The sequence below is a fragment of the Oryctolagus cuniculus genome, chromosome 14 (genome assembly GCF_964237555.1).
Source record: "Oryctolagus cuniculus chromosome 14, mOryCun1.1, whole genome shotgun sequence".
Taxonomy (NCBI): Eukaryota; Metazoa; Chordata; class Mammalia; order Lagomorpha; family Leporidae; genus Oryctolagus; species Oryctolagus cuniculus.
In genome coordinates this window covers 31672988-31700237 of record NC_091445.1, presented here as the reverse complement: position 1 = coordinate 31700237, position 27250 = coordinate 31672988, and the positions used below count along the sequence as shown (strand labels likewise).

Genomic DNA, 27250 nt, shown 5'->3' with positions numbered 1-27250 from the left:
ACTATTTGTAATGTTGACTGTTGTTTGTCTTCCCCTGGGGGGTGAGATATAAGCTGTATAAGGCAAAGGATTTTTGTTTACTTGTTTAGTGATATGTTCTAAGTTCCTAAAAGAGTACCTAACACATAGTAGGCATTTGCCAAACATTGGATGAGTAAAATACTTATTTAAATGATTGTTCTTCCAAACAGCCTTACTGAGGAGCTAAATTCCTTTCAATGAGTCATACTTTTCAGAGTAAACTAAACCTAAAAATAATTAATCTTTTTCTTTAACTGAAAACAGTTTTTCCCTAGTACCAAAAATTCTATCCTCCTCAAACATATTCTCTTTATTTCTCCAAGAAATATTAATTAATATTATTAATTATTATTATTATTAATTAATTATGTTTTATGCAAAATAATTTGTCCCAATCACTACTACTGGTTTATTGACCTAGAGCAATGGAAAGAAGAAATATTTCCTTAAGAATGAGGAAAGCATCTGAGAGTAGATAAACAGAGCAACTAATGCTTTTAGCTTGAGGTTCTTTAGAGTCTACTTAATGAGTATTACCAGCTAATAAAAAAATCTGCTTTCCAACTGCAATTTGATCCTTCTACTTGGATTAAAATAATAAGTGATAAGAATCTTGCAATGCAGATTAGTTCAGAAGGAATTTACTTTCTCAACATATATCAGAAATAAAAAAAAAACAGGCAACAGTAGATAATACATCAAGTTTACATTTGAATAAAATGTATTTGAATTAAAGTTAATGTATTTGAATAAAATGTATTTGAATAAAAAGTTAATGACTATGCACTTATTTTTTACCTAGAATACTTATAACACAGGTTAACAATATGTCAAATTTGACCCAGCACCCTCCATCCCCTCTTTGCTTGATGATTTTGTTTGCATTGGTATCCTGGTCACAAGAGAAGGACTGGAATGCCCAGGTCACAAGGTCTGGGTAGTAATGGAATATCTGTGATATCTCTTCCTCTGCATATCTCATGCATGACTGTAGTCATTAGCTACTGATCCACATTCCCCTTTGGAGATGTTGGATGTTACAGCACTGGCCTGTCACCTCCCAGTTGCTAGCATCCTAACTAAACTTTCTCCTATTCATTTCCCCAAATACTTCTCTGAAGTCACTGACTTCTCTTGCAAGGAGTACCTGATTGCAGGTTTGGTAACATGCTGAGTGTTAGGTCTAGTACTTGTCACTCTGAAATTAAGTATGACAGCTTTCTCTAAATATCTGGATTTTATAGCATTTTGCACATCACAGCATGAAGCTAACCTCAATTCAAACTTTCAAAGGGAAATACCCCTAATTAAATTATTGACAAATTAATGTTTAGTCACTGGAACTCAACCATAGATAAAACAATTTAAAAAATTTATGAATAGTCCATTTGATTATCAAATGTCTGTCACTACTGTTAAACATATATACTTAAATATGGCATATGGTTCTGAATTTTCAACTAGATTAGAAGAAAAGAGACTTTTGTTAAACATAGTTGCCCTCTCTGACCACCAACAAACAAGCTAGTTTCAAACTGAATATTTATATATTTTTTATTTTTTATTTTATATATATATATATATTTTTTTTTTTTTTTGCCAGGCAGAGTTAGACAGTGAGAGAGAGAGACAGAGAGAAAGATCTTCCTTCAGTTGGTTCACCCCCCAAATGGCCACTACAGCCAGTACACTGTGCTGATCTGAAGCCAGGAGCCAGGTGCTTCCTCCTGATCTTCTATGCAGGTACAGGGCCCAAGTGCTTGGCCCATCCTCCACTGCCTTCCTGGGCCACAGCAGAGAGCTGGACTGGAAGAGGAGCAATTGGGACAAACCAGCACCCCGACTGGGACTAGAACCTGGGGTGGCAGCGCCGCAGGTGGAGGATTAGCCAAGTGAGCCACGGCGCTGGCCAACCGAATATTTATATTAAAACATGCTGTAGGCATTGACACAGCAGGTCAAGCTGCCACATGGGATTTGAGTACTGCCTCTACTTCTACCAAGAGGCAATTCATACCCTGTCATTCACATGGGAGACCAGGATAGAGTTCCTGGCTCCTGGCTTTGGCCTAACTCAGCATTGGCTATTATAAGCATTTTGGAAGCAAACAGCAGATAGAAAATATTTCTCTCTCTCTCAAGCTGAGTCCCTTGCCTTTACCAGGTTCTCTAGCTGTTCTTTATCTTGAAGTTCCTCTGTAGAGTACCTCATTAAATTAAGGGAGTGACACAAAGGAAAAGCCATGGCCAATATTCTGAATCAAAAATACTGGGACTGTTCCTATAGTTAACATCTCCATCCTAGCCTCTATTCTGAGAGCAGGAACTCAAGGGCCCTGATCAAACAAAGTAATACCCAATCTACCCTGACACACAGACAGACTGGAGTCTACCTTTAGCATTCCAAAAGAAACACATTGACTCTGACCAGGAAGCTACCCAAGGAAGGTCAGACACATGCTGTGGACCACCCAGAGGCCACACATGAACTAACATTGCACTGCTCATCCCCGACTTTAAACTATAAGATTCACTGCCTTTAATTCCTGGGGGACCTCCGGAAGTTGAGCTTTAGCCATCTGACTTCTTGTTCTGCATACACATATACATACTGCATAAACTCCTCCTTTTTTCCATTTTCCTGGTGTTAGCAATTGGCTGCTGTGTGTTAACTGAGCAGACCTAATATTGGGGGTTCTGTAGTGATTTCTCCAACCAGTTTTTGGGTTTTCTATAAATGTGTATGCCCTCTCTCACTCTCATTCTCTCTCATTTTGTGCCAATCTTTCAAATAAAAATAAGTAGACTGAAACATGTGTCATGTCCACATTATTTTTAGATTGAAATAATGTGTCCAATATTGTTATAAACAGGCTGGCGCCGCGGCTCACCAGGCTAATCCTCCGCCTGCGGCACCGGCACACCAGGTTCTAGTCCCGGTTGGGGCGCTGGATTCTGTCCCGGTTGCCCCTCTTCCAGTTCAGCTCTCTGCTGTGGTCAGGGAGCGCAGTGGAGGATGGCCCAAGTGCTTGGGCCCTGCACCCCATGGGAGACCAGGAGAAGCACCTGGCTCCTGGCTTTGGATCAGCGCAGTGCGCCAGTTGAGTGCACCAGCCGCAGCGGCCATTGGAGGGTGAACCAACAGAAAAGGAAGACCTTTCTCTCTGTCTCTCTCTCTCACTGTCCACTCTGCCTGTCAAAAAAATATTATTATAAACAGTAATTCTATATGAAATCTTGATCTCAAGGAGCACTATTCCTTTTTTTCTGAACCAACATATAACCAAAAATAATACAAGACTACTAGAAACTTATTTAAACTTTTATTACCTCGACAGTTTCTTTTCAAATCTCAGCACAACAGTATTGGCTTTGCTAGGCTGTAATAAAATCCTTTTGGCCATTAGTCCTTCCAGGGGAAAACACACGTATATTATTTTTAAAAGTCAAGAATTATTCTTAAACTTTTCAAAAGATTTTCACATATCTATTTCAGTAAACACTACACAGTATTAACAACAGGTGTGGTATTGTGTTATGCTAGGTTAATGTATAATGTATCTTGCTGTGTGTTAGAATATAAGAAAATCTTTGAAGGAAAAAATCTGCCAAAAGCACAAATAGAAAGGGCTTGATTACTGAGCTCAGTGGATTGCATACCTTTCCCAGTAATTCTCCCAATGTGACATCTTCATGATTGAGAATCCATTTCTTATCCTGCAGAAAAAAAAATCCTCATTTAGTTCAAAAGTGCACTTCCTGTACGAGGCATCTGAGACAGCAGGAAATAGACCTAAAGGGATATTTCATTCAGACCATTTAATCAACAGCACACTGGAAGTTATAAGCTCGAGATGCTGTAAAATACACTTAAGTAATGCTATTACACAATAAGATATTAAAGATCTATGTTACAGCATATTTCCATCAGAAATCTCAGCCCTCAACAAGAGGCTAATTCTAACAAGAACACAGCATGTACTTCACACCTACCACAAAGATCAGGCTATGCTATTTTTGTCATTTCAAAAAAAAGTTCTGTCATAAGTTCGTGAGGGAGTTTCGCTCTGTAAGACAAAATTTCCCATTCTAATTTGATCTTACAGGATACTTTTCCACCTAAACCATATTACTAAGAGCTAATTTTTCCACATATAAAATGTCCAAGAATTAGAGTTGGCTATGACATCTGTGTAGTTCCATATCTTTCCCAGGTAATTTCCTGTAGCATAATAAAGCAACACACGTCAACTATGGTATCACTAGGATGCACAGACCAGGGATGCAAGCCTGCCATTGCGAAAGAGCATCCATACGCTGATCTCAAGTACTTATTATTATTTAGGAAACACTTCAGCATGTGAAAAAGAAAATATCTGCTATTAAATGACACAACAGTATAATGCTAGGAAGACAAATACATTTGCTTTTTAGGAAGGGAGGAAGTGAAGTAAATGAAGTAAGGAAAGAGGATGGGGAAGGAAAGAAAGAAAGGAAGAAGATCAGAAAAAAGGAGAGGGGTACAGAAAAGGAAAGGAGAAAGGACAAAGGGAGGATCCTAGAGTGAAACACTTCATTTTTGTTTTCTTTCTTTTAGGCTTTTATTTGTTAATGTTAAAGTGACACAGACTGAAATGTAATTACAAGTTATAATATGAATTAAACAATTAGTCACGCATCCTCAAGTAAAGGTCCACTGTGTACCCGTCGTTTAATAATACCTTGGCCAGTCACTTAAAGTATTTGCCTGCTGAAACCCACCATCTCTGATAAACAGGTGAGGGAAGGGGCAACACTTATTTCTAAAATGCAGATGTTTACATTCATAATATTTCTGAGTGTAAAGTTAAAGCTATAAAGGTTCTAGAACAAACCCAGAAAAATATCTTCATGATAAGCAAAAGTTTCTTAGGCACAAAAGGGACTAAGTAAAAGAAGAAAATGAACATTAGATCTCAAAATCATCATTTAAAAATGAGAAAGCAAGTTACAATCTGAGAGAACATTTCTGCAAAACATACATCTGATAACAGATGTGTATAAAGAATATAAAGAGAACTCCTACTTCAACAACAAAACAAACAACCCCATATTAAGAAATTGTATAAAAAGCATAACAAAGGAAATAGATAAACAGTCAAAAGCCCATCAAAAGATGCTTACTCTTCCTGGTCATCAGTGACCTAACAAATACAAGCCAGAATGACACAGCACTTCACACCTACCAGAATTCTAAAACTGAAATGATCACTAATAGAGTGGAGCAACTGAAGTCTTTATATGCTGCTAGTGAAGATGAAAATGGTATAGGCATATTAGAAAACAGTTTGGAAGTTTCTTACAAAGTTCAACACATCCTACAACTCGTAAATTACTTTTTTTTTTTTTGACAGGCAGAGTGGACAGTGAGAGAAAGAAAGGTCTTCCTTTGCCGTTGGTTCACCCTCCAATGGCCACCGCGGCCGGAGCGCTGCGGCCGGCGCACCACGCTGATCCGAAGGCAGGAGCCAGGTACTTCTCCTGGTCTCCCATGGGGTGCAGGGCCCAAGCACTTGGGCCATCCTCCACTGCGCTCCCGGGTCACAGCAGAGAGCTGGCCTGGAAGAGGGGCAACTGGGACAGAATCCGGTGCCCCGACCGGGACTAGAACCTGGGGTGCCAGTGCCGCAGGCAGAGGATTAGCCTAGTGAGCTGCGGCGCCGGCCGTAAATTACTTTCCTTTGTGTTAACACAAGAGAAATGAAAACAAGTCTACAAAAAGACTCTTCCGTATCAGAAAAAGAAATTTGTCGCAGCACCCTCCCAACAAGAGTTGCCTCTAAAACTCCTTCCATGAACCCCAATAGGAAATCACTGTTGCAGCAAAGCTACAGGTCACAAGGAGTGCTGGAAGAAAACATCCAATACAGCTGCTCACTATTACCTGTGATGACCTAGAACCTATTATTTATGTTATAATAAAATTTCCGTGCTTTACACTGGACTCCCATCATGCAGCTGATGACACGAAGCTTCTAGGACTTTCTAAAAAGGTCAGAAAATGAGCAGTGACCAAATTCCTGGAAATTCCCAACCTTTCCTGGAAAACTCTCCCAAAGTACCTTTGCCTCCAGATCGCATAGAGGGATGACCTTGAAACTCACGAACTGTACCTCATCCTGGAGCATGACCACACTCCATCCAAGTATGTGCTTTTCACTTTGCTAATAAATCTTACTCCCTTGCTAAACTTTTTCTATCTATATTTTGTTTTTTAGTTCTTTCTTGTGTCAGAAACATGAACCTGGACTCTCCAGGCTCCCAACAACAATGAAGCAACTATATTAGCAAAAAAAAAAAAAAAAAAAACAAAAAAAACCTGCAACTGTATGAAGCAATTCTATTTATAAAAGCCAAAAACTAAGAACAACTCCAGTGTCCATCAAATGGAAAACTCATAAACTAATTTGATATATTCAGACAACCAAAGACTACTCAGCAAAAGAGAAACTTACCACAGATCACAAATAGATTATACACCCACACACATATGCATCTGTGGTGTTTTTTTTTTTTTCTTTTTTGGACAGTCAGAGTTAGACAGTGAGAGAGAGGGAAAGAGACAGAAAGGTCTTCCTTTCCATTGGTTCACTCCCCAAATGGCCGCTATGGCCAGCGTGCTGCGTCGATCCTAAGCCAGGAGTCAGGTGCTTCCTCCTGGTCTCCCATGCAGGTGCAGGGCCCAAGCACTTGGGCCATCCTCCACTGCCTTCCCAGGCCACAGCAGAGAGCTGGACTGGAAGACGAGCAACCAGGACAGAATCCGCTGCCCTAACTGGGACAAGAACCCGGGGTGCCGGCGCCGCAGGCGGAGGATTAGCCAAGTGAGCCGTGGCGCCGGCCACATCTGTGTTTTTATATATGCATATATACACATCTATATGTTTATATATGTATTTATATATGTTTTTATATATACATATATGTTTATATATATATATTAACACTAGAGCATTTGCAGAACACTTTGGTGTACTCTTAAGGACAGACTGTGCACACATAAATACAGAATCCTTGACTTAACAGTCTAGATAAGGCCAACTGATTGATAATGCTAGAAACCAAAGGTTACTATGGAGGACGGACTGCATGAAAGATAGAGGGAACTTCTAGGGGTTATGAAACTGTTCCACCTCTTGACAGCTCATTGAATTATACATGGAAAAACTGTGAAATTTCACTGTACACAAATTATATACCCATACTGTTAATTTTTTAAAGGAAAAATAAAATAGCAATACTCCCCCCTTCAATAGCACTTTTAGGCTTAATTCTACCCTCCTGTCCACAGATATTGTCAAATGTTGGTCTTCAAAGAATGTAGTCTGGCAAGCAGGAGTGTTACTTTAAAGCTATATAACTGTTTTTTAGAGAGCTCTTCCACTTTAGTCAGTGCTAAACCAAGTGGTTCACACAAACCTTTCCACTGTATATACTGTTGGAAAAAAAGGAAAGATGTAAAAATAAAAGTACAACCAAGTAAATAAAACACCAAACATTTGTATGCTTGAAGACACTAGGGAAAAGTACTGAAATAGTGAAGAAATGAAAGGCTAAATTTAGGAGAACAAAGAAAACTAATCAAGGATTTATAGGCCATCATCACCCTTAACATGAATTGTGAAACCACCAACCAGTTCTGCTAAAGCAAAAAGATAAAACCAATAGTTTTCAAGGCTTGCCAAGGAGATGAGGTTCTGATAAAATGCCTTAGTCTTTAATTAAGATCTTCAAAGATACTAAACTGTGGTAGAAAAGGTAACCTGGAAATGAAGGAAACTAAGCCTACTTTCTACCGCTCTCCATCAGACTTGACTAAATTAGGAACTGGTGAATTAAATCTATGGTCTAAATGAGCTTACTGCTTATAATGGTCAAGAAGGGTTTTCACATTTTTTTTAACAGTTGAAAATCAAAAGAATAATTTGTGACATATTAGGAGTACATGAATTTCAAACTTCAGTGTCCGGGGATAACAGATCAACACATCTATAGATTACCAGAAATTATCCAATCTAAGATACACAGAGGAAAAAAAAGTGGAAAATATAAACAAATTTCAAGGACCTATGGGAATAATATTGAGAGATCTAACACTTATCATCAAAGTTATGGAAGGAAAGTAGAATGAGCACCGTACAAGGAAAAATGTTTAAAGAAATACTGTCTAAAACCCCCATAATTCATAACTACTGATTGAAGAAACTCAACCAATTCCAAAAAAGAGAAAAGCCATAGAAATCAATGTCTACACACAATGTAATCACAAAGTTAAAACTAAAACAATGAAAAGTTTTAAAAGCAGCTAGAGGGAATGACCCATCATTTACAGGGAAACGACTGTTGTAGCTACATGACTAGCAACCATGAAAGCAAGTAGAAATAAAATATTTTGGGAGTGTGTAAAGAATGGAATTGTCAGTTCAGATTTCTATATCCAAAACAGTATCCTTTAAAAATGAATTTTCTGGCCGGCACCGCGGCTCAGTAGGCCAATCCTCCGCCTTGTGGTGCCGGCACACCGGGTTCTAGTCCCGGTCGGGGTGCCAGATTCTTTCCCAGTTGCCCCTCTTCCAGGCCAGCTCTCTGCTGTGACCCGGGAGTGCAGTGGAGGATGGCCCAAGTGCTTGGGCCCTGCACCCCATAGGAGACCAGGAGAAGTACCTGGCTCCTGCCATCGGATCAGAGCGGGGTGCCGGCCACAGCACTCCGGCCGCGGTGGCCATTGGAGGGTGTACCAACGGCAAAGGAAGACCTTTCTCTGTCTTTCTCTCTCTCTCACAGTCCACTCTGCCTGTCTCAAAAAAAAAAAAAGCAGGAAAAAAATAAAAATGAATTTTCTATATTCAAAACGGTACCCTTTTAAGCCGGCGCTGTGGCTTAGTAGGCTAAGCCTCCACCTGTAGCTCTGGCATCCCACATGGGCACGGGCTTGTGTTCCAGTGCTCCTCTTCCAATCCAGCTGGGAAAGCTGTGGAGGATGGCACAAGTGCTTGGGCCCCTGAACCCATGTGGGAGACCCAGAAGAAGCTTTTGGCTCCTGGGTTCAGATTGGCTCAGCTCCAGCTGCTGCAGTCACTTGGGGAGAGAACCAGCAGTTGGAAGACCCTCTCCCTGTCTCTCCCTCTTTCTATCTGTAATTCTCTCTCTCAAATAAAAAAAAATCTTTAAAAAAAAGAATGAATTGGAATTAAGTCATAAGAAATTACTTGCCAGATAAATGTCAAAGAAGTGTTTTGGCCAGAACAGAAATGATATCAGAGGGGTATTAGGAATACCAGGACTGATTGGAGAACAACAAAAAAGTTAAATACCTGAATAAACATAACAAACTTTTCCTCTCATGAGTGTTTAAAATAACCTTGGCAGGGCTGGCACTGTGGTATAGCAAGTGAAGCTGCCACTTATGATCCCAGCATCCCATATGGGCGCTGGTTCATGTCCCTGCTGCTCTACTTCCAGTACAGGTCTCTGATAATGGCCTGGGAAAAGCAGCAGAAGATGACCCAAGTGTTTTGGCCTCTTCCATCCATGTAGGAGACCTGGAAGAATGTCCTGGCTCCTGGCTTTGACTTGGTCCAACATTGGCTGATGTGTCAATTGGAAGAATGGACCAATAGACGAAGATTCTCTCTCTCTCTCTCTCTCTCTCTCTCTCCCTCTCTGTTAACCCTGACTTTCAAAATAAATACACCTTTGAGAAAAAAATGCTTAGCAGATACAAAGGAGAAATTATAGTCTTGTTTAACTGGATTTCAGTTGATACAATTATAATATGTAAGTAAGTATAACAAAGGGTAGACAGTATATATAGGTCTCTACAGTGGTAATACTTTTATATTTACACTTGAAATGATACAATATTGATTTCTAGTATACTGTGAAATGTTAAATATGTTTGGTAATTCCTACTTTAAAAAATACAAATTTCTATAATCAAAAATACAAGACATATTTAACAGAATAGTAAAAAGGGTTCAAATAACTCCAAAGAATGTATAAATGTGAAATCGAGAAATTAAAAGAAAAAAAAGCGAATAAACAAAACATTGAATGGTAGTGCTAAATCCAAGTGTATTCAGTAATTTCATTGAATGTAATTGTCTATGCCATTTAGAAAATAGACTTTAAGAAATTTAAAATGAGTCAATGCTATCCTGTCGCTCCCCGTCTTCGTGGGGGAACGACACAGGACCCTGCGCTGTTCTTTCGTCTGCTCAGCCCTCCCCGGGTTTGCTGCTGGTTCTTCCCGGGTTGGCTACTATCCCTTCCACCTCCGTGGAAGGGCAGTTCCCCCTGGCCACATTCCCCACTTCCGCAGGGGAGCGGCACACCGCCGGCCGGCTCTCTGGGGGGCTGCACAGGTGTTCCTTCAGCTAGATGTTCCCCTTAGATGTTCCTGGTGCATGCCGTCTCTCTCCTCCTTTATAGTCCTCCTCCGCCAATCCCAACTCGGCTGCCCACACGCCGAGTACGCTGCTCTCCAATCAGGAGCAAGTCCTACAGTTAATTGGTTGAACTGGAGGCAGCTGTGCGGAAGCTATTTACTTCTCTCCCAGCGCCATATTGTGGGAGAGCAGATGCATAGAATAAGTCCCAATTCGAGTAACTTAGTCTAGTCCGGATTGCTCCCCACAGATCCCCCTTTCTTTTTATTTTTGGCGTTGATACGCGCCTGTCTTCGGTGTCCCGCGGCACACACTCTGCTCTACTTGCTAGAGTTGCCACAGGCTCTTACAAGTCCTATCAATCAGGAAAACCGAATCCGGGTCCTCTCTTCGCCATTGTGAGGAGGTTTTTAGGCGCTGATGCGTGCCTGTGTTTGGTGCCCTGCAGCGCATGCTCTGCTCTGCTAGAACTGCCTGCAGGTGTTTACAAAACCTATCAGGCAAACCGAATCCAAGCCTTCTCATTGCCTTATTGCGGGGGAGACTTATTAGTGTTGGTTTGTGCCTGTCTTCGGTGACCTGCGGCTAGCCGCCCAGGTGCTCATCGCCTCACTAATCGGGCAGACCGAATCCAAGCCTTCTAATTGGCATGTTGAGGGGAGGCCTTATTTTTCTCTATTTCTCTATCTCCGGGCATTCCTACCTCTCCCATTTCACTTCTATCTTCCAGCATTCCCATTTCTCTTTTACTTCACTTCCAAACTTCTGTTTCTCTTATCCCCGCAGCTTCCCGGCACCTCGCCGCTTCAGCCCGCGCGCCTCTCTCATCTGCGCAGCTTCCCGGCTTTGCGCGGCTCGGCTTCGCGCGCTCCGCGGTCTCCACGCTTAACCCTTTCGCGTCTGAACCACGGCCTACGCCAGCGTTCCCTATCTATTCACGCCCCGTGCTCTCTCTGCACGCGGCGGCTTCCGCGAGTAACACAGCGTAGCTTGCGTCTCCACCACTAGCATTCAATCCAAGTTCCCCGGGCTAGCCTGGCGAATTCAACCCAGCGTACGTCTCCGCCCCACGGTTTGGCTTCCCGTCCTTTGCTCCCCGGGCTAATCAGACGGATCCCAACCAGGCTCACGTTTCAGCTTCTAGTTTCAACTTTTCGCCCCCTATTCCCGGGCTAACTTGAGAACCCCAAAGTGGCTTTCGTGTCCGCCTTGGCCTGCCCCCCACGGCTTCAATTTCCCTAACATTTTTCTCTACCCGGTATGTTTCCCCAAGCTTTCCTCCAACGATATTCCTCCCTCATTTCTCCTGGCCTCTCCCCACAGTCCGCATCCGAGTCTGTTTGTTCTAGCTTTCACTTTCGCTTTTGACCTTAGAGATTTCTCCCAGCTTCCCCCCGTAGTCCGTATCCGAATCTATGCCTAGGCTTTCAATAGCTTCTTCCGGCACCCTTATCGTCCGGCTTTTCCCTAGGCTGTTTGCTAGTTTCTCTCTCCGATATTTTCCCTAGTTCTTCCCGTTTCTTCCCTCCTAAGTTTGCTATCCGTCCTAGGTTTCCTATCCGAGCTAGGTTTCCTATCCGAGCTAGGTTTCCTAATCCGAGTCATTTCTTCCCTCCTAAGTTTCATATTCGTCCTAAGTTTCCTATCCGTCCTAGGTTTTCTATCCAAGTCAGGTTTCCTATCCGAGTCACGGCACCATTATGTCGCTCCCCGTCTTCGTGGGGGAACAACACAGGACCCTGCGCTGTTCTTTCGTCTGCTCGGCCCTCCCCGGGTTTGCTGCTGGTTCTTCCCGGGTTGGCTACTATCCCTTCCACCTCCGTGGAAGGGCAGTTCCCCCTGGCCACATTCCCCACTTCCGCAGGGGAGCGGCACACCGCCGGCCGGCTCTCTGGGGGGCTGCACAGGTGTTCCTTCAGCTAGATGTTCCCCTTAGATGTTCCTGGTGCATGCCGTCTCTCTCCTCCTTTATAGTCCTCCTCCGCCAATCCCAACTCGGCTGCCCACACGCCGAGTACGCTGCTCTCCAATCAGGAGCAAGTCCTACAGTTAATTGGTTGAACTGGAGGCAGCTGTGCGGAAGCTATTTACTTCTCTCCCAGCGCCATATTGTGGGAGAGCAGATGCATAGAATAAGTCCCAATTCGAGTAACTTAGTCTAGTCCGGATTGCTCCCCACACTATCCTGTTAAAGAAACTTCAATTTTATAATATAGGTATTTTAAAAGCAGAAGGATGTAGGGCAGGTGTTGTGGCATAGTGGGTTAAGCTGCTACTTGGGATGCCTGGACCCCAAATCAGAGGGCCTGGGTTAGTGTCCTGCTTCTACTTCCAATTCCGCTTCATGCTCACGTGTACTCTGGCAGACATCAGATAATGGCTTGAGTACCTGAGTCACTGCCACCCACATGGGAGTCCTAGATGAAGGACCTGACTCCTGGCTTTGGCCTGGCCCACTCTAGGCTACTGTGTGCATTTGGGGAGTGAAACAGCAGATGAAAGATCTCTTATTCTCTTTTTCTCTTTGTCTTTCAAATAACTTAAGAAAAGAACTCACATTTTTTGAAAACAGTAGATGGAAATAGATATGAAATGCAAGTATAGGCCAGCGCCGCAGCTCACTTGGCTAATCCTCTGCCTGCGGTGCCAGCACCCCGGGTTCTAGTCCCGGTTGGGGCACCAGATTCTGTCCCAGTTGCTCCTCTTCCAGTCCAGCTCTCTGCTGTGGCCTGGGAAGGCAGTGGAGGATGGCCCAAGTGCTTGGGCCCTGCACCTGCATGGGAGACCAGGAGGAATTACCTGGCTCCTGGCTTCAGACCAGCACAGAGCACCTGCTGCAGCATGCTGGCCGTAGCGGCCATTTGTGGGGTGAACCAATGGAAAAGGAAGACCTTTCTCTCTGTCTCTCTCTTTCTCATTGTCTAACTCTGCATGTTAAAAAAAAAGAAAAAAAATGAAATGCAAGTATAAGTCACAACAGCTGAAATATCTACAGATGTTAGATAGACTACAAAACAAAGAATTACTATGGATAAAGAGGAATATCTCATAATGATTAAAGTATCAATTCACAACCAAAATACAATAATTTTGAATGTCTATGTACTCAACCTCAGATACTTCAAAATGAAGGCAACATTGACAGAACTGAAAAGAAAATAGAAAATTTCACAATTAATGACACTTCACTTTCCTCTCTGTAATCAACAGTATTAGAGCCAAGATATAAAATATAAAAGAACTGATCTACACCATCAAAGGGATCACTTTGAAATTTATAAAAAATACCTCTGAACAAAAGTTTATAAACCCTATATACAATTGCAAAAGGAAAACTCGAGGCCAGTGTTGTGGCACAGTGGGTAAAGCTGCTGCCTGTGGTGCAGGCAACCCATATGGGTGCTAGTCAAGTCCCAGCTGCTACAGTTCCAATCCCGCTCCCTGCTAATGTGCCTGGGAAAGCAGTGAGGATGGCCCAGGACCCAGAAGAAACTCTGGCTCCTGGCTTCGGATCAACCCAGCTCCAGCTTTTGCGGCCAAATATAAGTGAATCAGCGGATGGAAGAGTCCCTCTCTGTTTCTCTCCCTCTATATATATAACTCTGCCTGTCAGATAAAAATTTTTATGGCGCTGGCCCCATAAAAAAATAGATCTTAAAAAAAAAAAAAAAGAAACTTAGGGACATCGCCATGGCTCACTTGGTTAATCTTCTGCCTGTGGCACCAGCATCCCATATGGGTGCCAGGTTCTAGTCCCGGTTGCTCCTCTTCCAGTCCAGCTCTCTGCTGTGGCCCAGAAGGGCAGTGGAGGATGGCTTAAGTACTTGGGCCCCTGCACCCGCATGGGAGACCGGGAAGAAGCACCTGGCTCCTGGCTTCGGATCAGTGCAGGGCCGGCTGTAGCAGCCATTTGGGGAGTGAACCAATGGAAGAAAGACCTTTCTTTCTCTCTCTCTCTCTCTCTCTCTCTCTGTCTGTCTATAATTCTGTCAAATAAAAAAAATTTAAAAAAAAGAAAAACTCAGAGTTACATTGCATTCCACATTATGAAATAAGCCTTAACAAATTTAAAAGAACCAAAGTCATACAAGGTATGTTCTCAGACAGTAACAAGATTAAACTAAAAATCAATAACAAAGTCACGAAAATACACAAATACAAGTACTTGGAAATTAAACAAAACAGTTCTAAATAATTCATGAAATCAATGAAGAGTCTCAACAGTCAATTAATGAAATCATTTGAACTGAAAAAAATGAAACTATGTTATATGTTCTGTAAAGCTCATGCAGTGTTTAGAGCAAATTTTATATCATTTTATAGCTTCCCTTTTACTGGACTTTCTTTAACACTCCAAACATAAAAACCTCTTGTTATACATACCATTCTTTTCCTGAAAGTTTTCCTGCTTCATATTTTAAATATAGGTTCAATTATGCTTTTTAGATTCTCACTTTTTAAGACATTGCCATGCATGTGCAGAGGAACCCAGATCGGAGAACTACATGTCATACAATCATCATGCTGGCCTGATTCCCAGGCTCTCCAGGCAAGAGTTGCCTTGCCAGGCACTTCCTCATGCCAGCTTTCTCCTAGCTAATCTACGAAGCTTCTCTCATGCCTCCCATCAAGGAAGCAATGTTGAGACATTTCTACTGCTTCCTTATCCATGAATAATAATACTAATAAAGATTCTGTCCTCAAAAGGCCTACTTCACAAGCCCGACTGAGTGATGGGCAAAGGACTTAGAGCAATAACTGCATTAGAAAACAGGGAGGTCTCAACTCAACAATCCAAATTTTTACCTTCAATAACGAGAAAAAGAAGAGCAAAACAAAACAAAATAAAAAAAACTAAAGCTAGTAGAAGTAGGTAATAAAAGTCATGAGAGTAGAAATCAATAAAATACATTCAACAGCAATAAAGAAGTCAATGTGGAAGCAGAGTTGATTGATTCTACAGCTAAAATGCTTTTTGGGGAAAACATGAGAGGTGCTTTTGTAGGCGGAGCTCTGGAGCCCTGACTGCTGCCAGAATGACTGCTCCCTAGTGGTCATTCCAGGCGTGAAGTCACAAAAACGCCCTTTCCACAGAGGGGCAGAAAACCACAGGAGCAGGTACACAGTAAGAGGAGATAGCCACATACGTAACACGTTTTTCGAAGCCAAAATTGAAGGGAAATTTGTCAAAAAACAAGGGTGCTCCCATCTGTTTCAGCTAAAACGAAGATACAAGAAGCAGCTGTACCCAGAACCTCAGAGTTAAGGCTTGTGACTCAGACTCATAGAGGTAGGGAGTCAAGCGGGAGGGGTGAGCAGGAAGCAGAATCAGGGAGAATTTGACCAAAAGGTACAAAGTTTCAGTCAGAAGAACAAGTTTACAAGAAACACTGTACCCTAAGGCATTCAAAGTTAACAGCAATGTACTGGATACTGCAAAATTCCTAAAATTCATAAATATCTTACTACAAAAACAGATCAGTATGTGAAGGGATGAAATATTAATCAACTTGATGTATCCATTCTATAACATATATGTATCAAAACATCATATTGTACCCCATAAATATATACAATTACTTGGTAAAAATTTAAATACATTTTAAAAGACTTTGGTCTTGGTCTGTTGTTTTGATCTGAATTCTGTAGTAATTTCTGTGGAAATGTGGATAAAAGGACAATTTGATCTGTTGAACTGGATAAACAGAGGGGAACTTAACACAAATGCTGAAAAGGTGAACTCCACAACACCTTCCTTAGATGGTAAATGGAACACTCTTTTTTTTTTTTTTTTTTTTTTGACAGGCAGAGTGGACCGTGAGAGAGACAGAGAGGTAGGTCTTCCTTTGCCATGGGTTCACCCTCCAATGGCCACATCGGCCGATGCACTGCACTGATCTGATGGCAGGAGCCAGGTGCTTCTCCTGGTCTCCCATGGGGTGCAGGGCCCAAGGACTTGGGCCATCCTCCACTGTACTCCCTGGCCACAGCAGAGAGCTGGCCTGGAAGAGGGGCAACTGGGACAGAATCAGGTGCCCCAACCAGGACTAGAACCCAGTGTGGCGGAGGATTAGCCTATTGAGCCGCGGCGCCGGCTAAATGGAACACTCTTAACAAGGCTGCTGAGTGAGTGAGAAACACAAGTAACTCTGATTGTAGGATGGTAATAAAGCTTCATCTATGCCCCTGAGACTGCTGTAGAAGAAATTTCAAAGTAAGTTGAGGGGCTGGCATTTGGCACAGTGGGTAAGATGTCACTTGGAATGGCCATATTTCTTATCAGAGTGTCTGCTTTGAGTCCCCAGCACCACTCTCAATTCCACCTTTCTGCTAACACGTACCCTGATTGGTAGGGTGATGGTTCACATACTTGGGTCATGAGTAGAGCAATGTGGAAGACTGGGAGTGAGTTCTTACCTCCTGGCTGTAGCCTGGCCCAGCTCTGGCAATTGGGGCATTTGGGGAATAAACCATCTGATGAAAGATCTCTTTCTGCCTTTCAAATAAAGTGAAACTTAAAAAATATTATAAGTTAGGGGAACATGAATATTAAGTAACAGTGGGAAAATGGAGAATTGCTGAAGGAGCCTGGATCCCTGACTTTGCCTTTATTTTAATTTTTTAAAGTTTTGTTTATTTGAAAGACAGAGTAACTGAAGGGGTGGGGAGAGAGAGAGCGAGCGGGAGCGCACAGAGCTCTTAAGAGATCTTTCATCAGCTGACTCATCCCCCCAAATGGCTACAACAGCTGGGTCTAGGTCAAGCCAAATCCAGGAGCCAGGAATTCCATCCAGGTCTTCACGCTGGTGGCAGGGGTCCCAGTACTTTGGCCATCTTCTGCTACCTTCCTAGGTGCAGCAGGAGGAAGCTAGATTGGAAGTGGAGGAACCAGGACTGGAACCAGCAGTCCAATACGGGATGCAGTTGTTCTAAGCAGCTGTTTAACCCACTCCATCATAATCCCTGCTCTAGTTTATCTTTGCTGACCTTGTTTCTTCTTTCCTTCTTATCATTAGAAAGAAGACAGGGCCAAAAAGACCTATAGCTCACACATTAGCAACTGTCTGAGAGCTGGTATCTCCTGAAGTGATAATACCACATATTTCTGTGGATATGCTCTACATTCAGTAAAGGGCAAGGAGATTTGTGTAACCTTCTCAGATCTAGAAATGGAACAGAAGGGATGAAGGCAGACTACCTCTTAGTATCTTCCAAAATCTCTTCCAGGACTAGCAGCTTTCTCTTTCACTTTACAGGTTTATTAATATTGAATGAAAATAAAGATGATAATAAAGTATAAATCACCAATAGAAATAAAGCAGAGACTGATGTTGAAACCACAGAATTGGTTTAGCCTCCTGATATGCTCTATTAAGAATATATTTTTGTTGATTCATGAATATTAATGTATCCTTGTTAAGATAAAAGAGAGGCAAGCATTTGGCTCAGTGGTTAAGATACTGTTTGGAATGCCTGCAACCCATACCAGAGTGCCTGGGTTGGAGTCTCAGCCCTATTCCCAATTTCATCTTACTGCTAATATGCACCTTGGGAGGCAGCACATGATGGTTCAAGTAGTCCCAATCACCCATGTGGGAGGCCCAGACTGAGTTCCAGGCTCCTGACGTCACTTTGGCCCCGCCTGCCTTTGTGGGCTTTGGCTAGTGAATCAGCAGATGGAAGACCTTCCCTCGGATCAGCCCACCTCAGTCTCTGTCCTGCTGTATTTATTTCCCTTTCAAATAAAATGAAAATAAATATTTTTATAATATCATTATTATAATAAAAGAAATCAGTATACATTTTCTCTATCAATTCTCTCCACAGCAAAATATACATAAAACATGTATATTTCACAAAATATATGTGAAACATAAATTCTTTGGTCTACATTAGAAGCCTTATTTTTAAAGAAGGAATGAAAGGCAACTCTAAAATCTGAATATATTTTTTAAAACTATGCATTTTTGTTTTTTCTTAATCAGAATTTCTAAATTGCTAAAAGCAAATTTAAACTCAATCTGTAACAGAGACAAAAGTTAAGTATTTTTGTTTGTGTGAAATACTGACTTTATAAACCATAGCTTGGGACATATTTTCAGCATGTTCTCCTACACTTGCTTATAGAGTTTCAGAAGAACCACTGTGAGATTGGCAGGAAAAGCATTCTACTCTCCATTTAAATCAGGAAACCAAAGCCTTGAGAGGATACAATTTAGGGTTACAGAGGTTCTCAATGATAGATCCAGAATAAGGACCTCCATCTTTTGTCTTCTAGACTAGTATGCTAACATGATCTGCTTTGCCATTACTATATTAAAAGGATCAGGTAAGGAACAGTACATTTAAGATAAAATTGAATACAGTGATTTTCTGAATCTGAATTGTATATATAAGAGTACCATCTCAGGTTACCAGAGAGGAGAGTGAAATGATAAAGCATACGTCTATGACCTGAATAAATGCCATACATTTTTTCATCCTAATTTTTCATCCCCAGTGATGAGAGGGAACTACCCTAGATGTAGAAAAACTTCACAGGTCTAAAATGTCTAAAATCTCATTTAGACCTGTGACTGTTTTATCTAATAAAAATGGATCCCCAAAATGATTTACCATTGGATTACAGTACTTGAAGGTCAATGAGGTTCTGAGAACTGAACTACCTTGAGTTCTATGGGCTTGAGTCAGTTCAGGCCAGAAGATATGGAAATTCTGTCTAAAGCACACCTTCCATAATCTTCAGTCACCTACCTCCTCCCAACCATCACGGTGGCAATGATGGATTTCAGCTGGCCAGCCTCCCAGGATTTCAATCTAGTCTCTACCTATACTTCAAGTAGCTGTCTAAATCCCAATTAGAAGCCCCTATTAGGAATGTGGATCAACATCTATTTCCATGGGTAGTTTGAAGTACAATTTTAAAATATGGTTGTCATGGTAACATTTCTCATTCCATGCTTCCAGAAATCTCAAGTTTATTTGTATTCTACTCCTGAAAATCTTGTGGTCCCACATCTGTGTCAAAAAACACCACTCATGGAATACAGGGAAAGATTTGCTCAAATCTCAAATGTGATTCCAGTTTCTCCTACTTTAATAAAGAAGCAACAGGCAATTCTAATCTAAAATTTTAGTTACCTAAACAATGAGACCTTAAATCTAATTAACAGAACATAAGTTTAAAAGTGTTTTCTTAATTGTTAAGACAGTAGTCTCTCAAGAGTCCAAGTTCAGCATGACACCAGACCCATCTGCAAAACCTTACCACAGCCTTGGAAATGCTTTATAGCACTGAATAACGAATCCTTGTACTCAATAACCAGAGCCTGTTCTTGCTGTTCAGTGTTGCCTTCTGACTGCACTAGAATCAATGCAACCAAGGCACCTGAACCACGGGGGCGAGCAGAGACATCAAGCCCAAGCTCCTGCCTTGACAGGAATCATCCATCTACTCATTCATTTGGTCATGCACTCATTGCACAAACCTTTACTGAGCATTGCTATTCCACGTGGATAACAGTTATGATGTTGGGTAATTGAAAAGTCACACACATTCAATAAAATTGGGGAATACTCTACCAACAAAGCAAATTTAAGGTAAATTGTCCTAGTTCTTAAAAGGTTTGTTATTATTATTATTATCATTAACTTCTCTTAATTGGTTCTATTACTGGGGAAGCAAAGTGTGGCTCTCCTCTGACTGCTCCTCAAAAGCCTATCTTCTTTTTGAAGACAAAACTCACCAACAACTGAAGGTTAGGTTTTCTGATAGTAAATGTCTATCATTCTTTCTATCATTTTTCATGTGAATTATTTTCCAAACACTTCTGAAATATATAGTGGCCATTAAATATACTTGTGTTCATGTGTATGGTTAAATCATAGCAACAATGCATTGTTATTTATGAGGATACTTCAAAAAGTTTATGGAGTGTGCACTTAGCCTAACCATGAAGATGCCTGCATCCCACATCAGAGTGCCAGGGTCCAACTCCAGCTCTGGCTCCTGACTTCAGCTTGCCAGCTATGCAGAAACTGGGAGGTAGTAACAGGGGCTCAAGTAATTGGGTTTCTGCTACCCATGTGGGGCACATGGACTGTATTTTCATTTCCTGGCTTCAGTCCAGTCCCAGGTGTGGGCATTTGATGAGTAAATCAGCAGACTGGAGCTTTCTCTTCTGTTTCTGTATCTCAAATAAATAAATGCATATTGTTTATTTTTTAAAGATGCATTTATTTATTTGAAAGTCAGAGTTACACAGAGAGAGAAGGAGAGGTAGAGATAGAAGTCTTCCATCTGTTGGTTCACTTCCCAACTGGCTACAATGGCCAGAGCTGTGCTGATCCAAAGCCAGGAGCCAGGAGCTTTCTCCAGGACTTTCCATGTGAGTACAGGGGCCCAAGGAACTGAGCCATCTTCTACTGCTTTCCCAGGCCATATCAGAAAGCTAGATAGAAAGTGGAGCAGCCAGGACTCGAACTGACGCCCATATGGGATGCTGGCACTGCAAGTGGCGGCCTTACCCGCCACACCATAGTGCCGGCCCAAATAAATGAATTTTAAATGTTTACAGAAAGTCAAATTAAAACATAATCATATTTTGGTGAAAGAAGTTTAAAATTCACATATTTTTTCATAATATGCATTTCCCACAAACTTTTAAAAAACAGCTTATATGCAGTTTTCTAAATGTACATATATTTTACCCCAAGGTTTTGCTTATATTATATTAACTTTATTTCATTACTTAGTGAGAACTATATTTGACTAATATGTCTTAGCCAGGTATATTCATTACATTGCCACTTATGATCCAGAGAATATAGTCTTTCTGTTTCTAAAAAGCAATAATTAATCTCGCAATTGTTGAAGAAAATACATTGATTTTTCCAGAGAAAAATGTGACAGGATTTAGACATTCCTGTCGCTCCCCGTCTTCGTGGAGGAACGACACAGGACCCTGCGTTGTTCTTTTGTCTGCTCGGCCCTCCCCGGGTTTGCTGCTGGTTCTTCCCGGGTTGGCTACCATCCCTTCCACCTCCGTGGAAGGGCGGTTCCCCCTAGCCACTTTCCCCACTTCCGCGGGGGAGCAGCACACCGCCGGCCGGCTCTCTCGGGGGCTGCACAGGTGTTCCTTCAGCTAGATGTTCCCCTTAGATGTTCCTGGTGCATGTTGTCTCTCTCCTCCTTTATAGTCCTCTTCCACCAATCCCAACTCTGCTACCCACACGCCGAGTACGCTGCTCTCCTCCAATCAGGAGTAGGTCCTACAGTTTATTGGTTGAACTGGAGGCAGCTGTGTAGAAGCTGTTTCCCTTCTCAGCGCCATATTGTGGGAGAGCAGATGCATAGAATAAGTCTTAATTCCAGTAACTTAGTCTAGTCCGAGTTGCTCCCAGTTGCTCCCCACAATTCCTGTCTGATTTTTAAAAGTTTAAGAATTTTTATTGAATTTTTAAAAAATATAGCACTGTTTTCTGAGTTTCAGGAATTGAAGTATTTGTAATTTTATGGGTAACATTATTAAAGGATATCTATTGATAAATCTTGTTAGTGGAGAGTAGATTCAGCTACTACAAATTAATGCTAAGGTTATTGGTAAAAATTGTACAGCAAGCAGTTGATATTAAAGCACTCATGACTACTGGAAAGCTTTAGACAGATGGAAAGGGAATCAGCTGCATGAATGCAACAGTGCTGGGGAGCCCCATCAAGTGCGTTCCCGATGTGGCCAAGCTGTTATGGATGCCTTACCACCACCATGTGGGTGTTCCTGCACAGTATCAACACAGGTGGATGAGTGCTTCCATCACCAGGAAATGAGGCCACTTCTCTGGAGCACAATCTGCTGCTGCTGCGGCGGCTGCAGACTGTTTTGAACGTAGTAGCTCTTCAAAGGTCTACATTCATAGAACTCATCTAACTAAAGCAACCTCTGCTGTGACCCATCCAATGCATTCAGAATACAGCTGTCTAGAAGTGCTTTCCATATCGTAACTAAGAGAACTTCTAGTTCCAGGCTTACATAATAGCAAAGGTGACGTGGAAGTCATTTGTGAATAGATGGGTGAGAGGAGCACATACTGGGTACCTATGTTTATCATGTGTGAAGAAGTAAAATTATTTTGCTGAAAAAAAAATACAAGAAACATGAAATGGCAAGCAAGTATGACACCCCTGTAGGAACTATAATTCTCTAGGTACAGACCTCAAAGTAAACACAATTTATAAAATTTCTGGAAAGGAATTGAAAACAATGATTCGAATGAAACTCAGTGAGATGAGACTACAGATAGGCAATTCAAATAAATGAGGGAAACAATTTATGATCTTACTGAGAAATTCAATAAGGAAACAGAAATCATACAAAAGACAAAGAAAGAATATTGGAGCTAAAAATGTAAACAATGAAATTTTAAAAATACAATTAATGGCTTCTAAATCATATTAGACCTAACAGAAGAAAGAAACTATCAACATGCAGGCAGGTTTTTCTTTTTTTAAGATATCTATTTATTTTAAAGACAGAGTGACAGAGAGATAGAGGGTGAGACCAAAAAAGAGAAAGATCTTCCAACTGCTGGTTCACTCTCCAAACGGCCACAAAGGCCAGGGCTGAAGGAGGCCAAATCTAAGAGCCTAGAACTCTATCTGGGTCTTCCCTGTGGCTGGTAGTAGCCCAAGCACCGCCCTTTCGGTCACCTTTGCTGCCTTCCCAGTGTCACCAGCACGTAGCTGGATCAGCCAGGACCACTCAGGACCTGAGCCAGCACTCCCATAGGAGATGACAGGGTTGTCAGTGGCAGCTGAATCTGATGCACCACAATGCTGGTCTTTAAAATAATGCAGTCAAACAAAACAAAAAAGAATAAAGAATGAAGGAAGCCTATAACTTTTTTTTTTAAAGATGATGTATTTATTTATTTTGAACTAGTTACAGAGACAGAGGGAGAGACAGAGAATCTTCCATCTGCTGGTTCGATCTCCAGATGGTTTCAACAGGCTGAAGTCAGGAGCCAGGAGCTTCATCCAGGTCTCCCACATAGGTGGCAGAGGCCCAAACACTTGGGTCATCTTCTACTGCTTTTCTTAGACTAATAGCATGGAGATGGATGAGAAGTGGAGCAGCCAGGATACAAACCAGAACCCATAAGGGATGCCAGCATCACAGGCTGCATGGCTTTACATGTTATACCACAACACTGACCCATGAAGCCTATAACTTTTTGGATACCAGTAGGTGAACAAATTTTCTCATTGGTACTCAAATAGGGGAAGAGGAGGAGGAAAAATGGAAAATTTATTAAAAGAAATAAAAGTTTTCCAGGTCTTGAAAAATTATGGACTTCTAAAACCAGGAAGCTCAAAGAGCTCCAAATAGACTCAGCCAAAAAAGGTCTTCTCCAAGGCAGATTATAGTCAAACTTTCAAAAGCAAAGGCAAAGAATTCTAAAAACATCAAGATAAAAGCATCAAAGTCATACATAAGGGAATCATGAGTACACTAACAGTAGATTTCTCAGCAGAAATGTTACAAGGCAAAAGAGAATCTGATGATATAATCAAAGTCCCAAAACAAAAAAAATGCCCAAGAACAGTATACACAACAAAGCTACCCTTCAGAAATGCAACAAAAATAAAGTCTCCCAGATGAGTAAAAACTGAGGAATTCTATCACCACTACACTGGTCCTTCCAAAAATGTTTAAGGGTGTCCTACATCAGAGAAGCTAAATGACAATAACTGTTACCACGAAAACAGGCGAAAGAACAAAATTTACTAGTAAAGCAGTTATACAAAAAAAAAAAAAAAATAGGAAATAGAACCTTTCACTATAGCACACCACCAAACCCAAAAAATAAATGACAGAAATAAACCAAGGATATATAAAATAATCAGAAGCAATGAACAAAACAGCAGGAAGAAATTCTTATGAACAATCTTGAATGTAAATAGATTAAATTCCCCACTCAAAAGATACAAAGCGGCTAAATTGATTAAAACATAACATCTAGGGGCCGGTGTTGTGGCACAGTGGGTTAAGCCACCGCCTGCAGCACCAGTGTCCCATATAGGCACCAGTTGGAGTCCCAGTTGCTCCATTTCTGACCCAGCTCTCTTCTAATGTGACTGGGAAAGCAGCAGAAGATGGCCCAAGTCCCTGGACCTCTGAACCTACCTGGGAGACTTGTATGAAGCTCCTGGCTCCTGGTTTCTGGCATCAGCCTGGCTGGGCCCTGGCCATTGCAGCTATTTGTGGAGTGAAACAGATAATGGAAGATACATTTCTTTACCCCTACCTCTCTCTCTCTCTCTCTCTCTAACTCTGCTTTTCAAATTTTTTAAAAAATCCAGCTATATACTGTTTATAAGAACCATATTTTTTAAAGAGATACGAGATGCATAGATTCAAAGTGAAGGGATGGATAAACATATTCTACACAAATAGAAATCTAAAGTGATCTTCCTTATAGTGAAATACATCACAATGAGTACTACCATAGAGAAAGCATATTCAGTTCACAGAAATTCATTTAGTAAACACTTGAACATTTATTCAATAGGTTTATTATAATTTGCAACTTCAAATTCCTTCCATTCAAACTCTGGAACTGCAAATAAAATTGATTTGACATTCACCTCCTCTTTTTTCTTTTTCTTTTCTGCAAAGGATACAAATAAGAAATGGTATGGCTACCTGGTGAAGAGAACAATGAAGCTCAAAATCCACACTTGAGATACTGTTCAAACTTAGCCTGATCTTCCACAGTAATAAGCTGGTGAAATGCAATTATACTCTTCTGGGAGGGAAGAGGTCTCCTGAGGATAGCAGCCAAGAGGTCACAGCCATTCATATAAAATACATCAATAGACTTCAGACAACCCAAAATTCTCTTCCCTCACAGGTGAAAAAACACGTGGCAGTCTATCCTGGGCAAATCTTTTCCATCCCAAGGCAGCATGGAAAGTAACAAGTTGAAAGCACAGTGGCACCAGATAAACTAGCAAAACAAAACAGCATAACAAAATGTTCTGAAATTACATTGTTATTGAAACTAGAGCCTACAGCCCTAAGATAGGTTAGGGCTTGAATGCTAAACTTAAGGCAACTGTCTGTGAAAATAAAAGATTTAAATAGGAGCCAGAGTTTCCAAACGTAACAGATTAGATATTTGGGTAAAATTTTAAAAAATAATCCATCTCAAGAGTCAAGAAAATCATAATGTAAATGAGGAAACACAGTCAACTGACAGTAACATTAAATGAAGATAAGATGTTGGAATTATCTGATAGGGATTTTAAAGCAGCTATAGAAATGTATAATGATCACTATCAAATCCTCTTAGAAAACTATTAAAAAAGCATGTATTATCTCAGACATATTAAAAGTTATAATAAAAATGAACCAAATAAAAATTACCATAAATACAAAAATGCAGAAATTTGAAAAACTGACTATCCCAACTCACTGGTAAAGATAACAGGGGACAGAACCACCAAATTTGAAGACAGATCAACGGAATTTACCCATTCTGAACCACAAAAAAAGGGGGGGACCCTAAACTTCAGGGACCTGTGGATAAAGAACAAAAGAGTCAACATCGTATCACCAATCAGAAGGAGAGGAAAAGGAGTACAGCTGAATGAATATTAAAAAAAAATCACTGAAACTTTCCAAATTTGGTGAAAGATACAAATCTACAAATTCAAGAAGTAACAGAACTTCAAATACGATAAACTCAAATAAATCCAAGGCAGGACACATCATAATCAAACTTCTAAAAATTTAAGACAAAGTTCTCAGAGCAACCAGACAAATTTTATTACCTGTCTTTGAGAACCAGTAAAAATTATGGCAGATTTTACCTCTACAACCAGAGTGCATAAGGAAGTGGCACAATACTTTTCAAACATTGAAAGAAAACAATTGTCCACTAAATGCTATAGGTGGGTCTTTTGGGCAGTGGTTATCTTGGGTTCAAATCCCCACTCCATTTCTAAATCCAAACTCCTACAAATACACACCCTGAGGGTTGTAGACTCAAGTGCCTGGGTTCCTGCTATCCATATAAGAGATCCAGTTTGGGTTCTAGGCTACTGGCTTTGGCCTGGGTCAGCTGCTGCAGCTATGGGCATTTGGGGAATGAAGCAGCAAATGGAAGATCTCTGCCTCTGTTTTTCAAATAAATAAAAATAAAAAATCTTAAAGCGCTTTTAAAAGGAATAAAAGGAAAATAAACGGCCGGCGCCGCGGGTCACTAGGCTAATCCTCTGCCTAGCGGCGCCAGCACACCAAGTTCTAGTCCCGGTTGGGGCGCCGGATTCTGTCCTGGTTGCCCCTCTTCCAGGCCAGCTCTCTGCTGTGGCCCGGGAGTGCAGTGGAGGATGGCCCAAGTGTTTGGGCCCTGCACCCGCATGGGAGACCAGGATAAGTACCTGACTCCTGCCTTCAGTTCAGCGCGGTGCGCCAGCCGCGGTGGCCATTGGAGGGTGAACCAATGGCAAAGGAAGACCTTTTTCTCTGTCTCTCTCTCACTGTCCACTCTGCCTGTCAAAAAAAAAAAAAAAAAAGGAAAAGAAAAGAAAAACATTCTGAGATAAAGAAAACCAAAATGTTGTGGGCAAAACCAAATCTACACAGAGATAATATTGGTCCCTATGCCCCAGGGAACTGTTCTGTTCTATGTACTCAATTCTTCAGTGTGGCAGATTCTGGAGACAGAAGGTTAATTAGGATAGGAGAAAAATAATAAGCAAAGTTCGTGAGACAATTCTGCCTTGTTAAATTTTCATGGTT

General features: G+C 41.3%; 1 protein-coding gene across 26 annotated transcripts in view; it reads right to left on the bottom strand.

The window, feature by feature from the left end:
* FER (FER tyrosine kinase) overlaps positions 1-27250 on the bottom strand; it is a 475696-nt gene that overhangs the window by 149953 nt on the left and 298493 nt on the right. For all 26 annotated transcript variants that reach the window (XR_011381954.1, XR_011381952.1, XR_011381953.1 and 23 more), the window contains one exon: positions 3682-3738. Coding sequence is in view for 23 of the 26 variants with exons in the window: in XM_051853925.2 (XP_051709885.1) it covers positions 3682-3738 (57 nt within the window). In the remaining 3 variants the exon portion in view is untranslated. The remainder of the gene's footprint in view (positions 1-3681; positions 3739-27250) is intronic.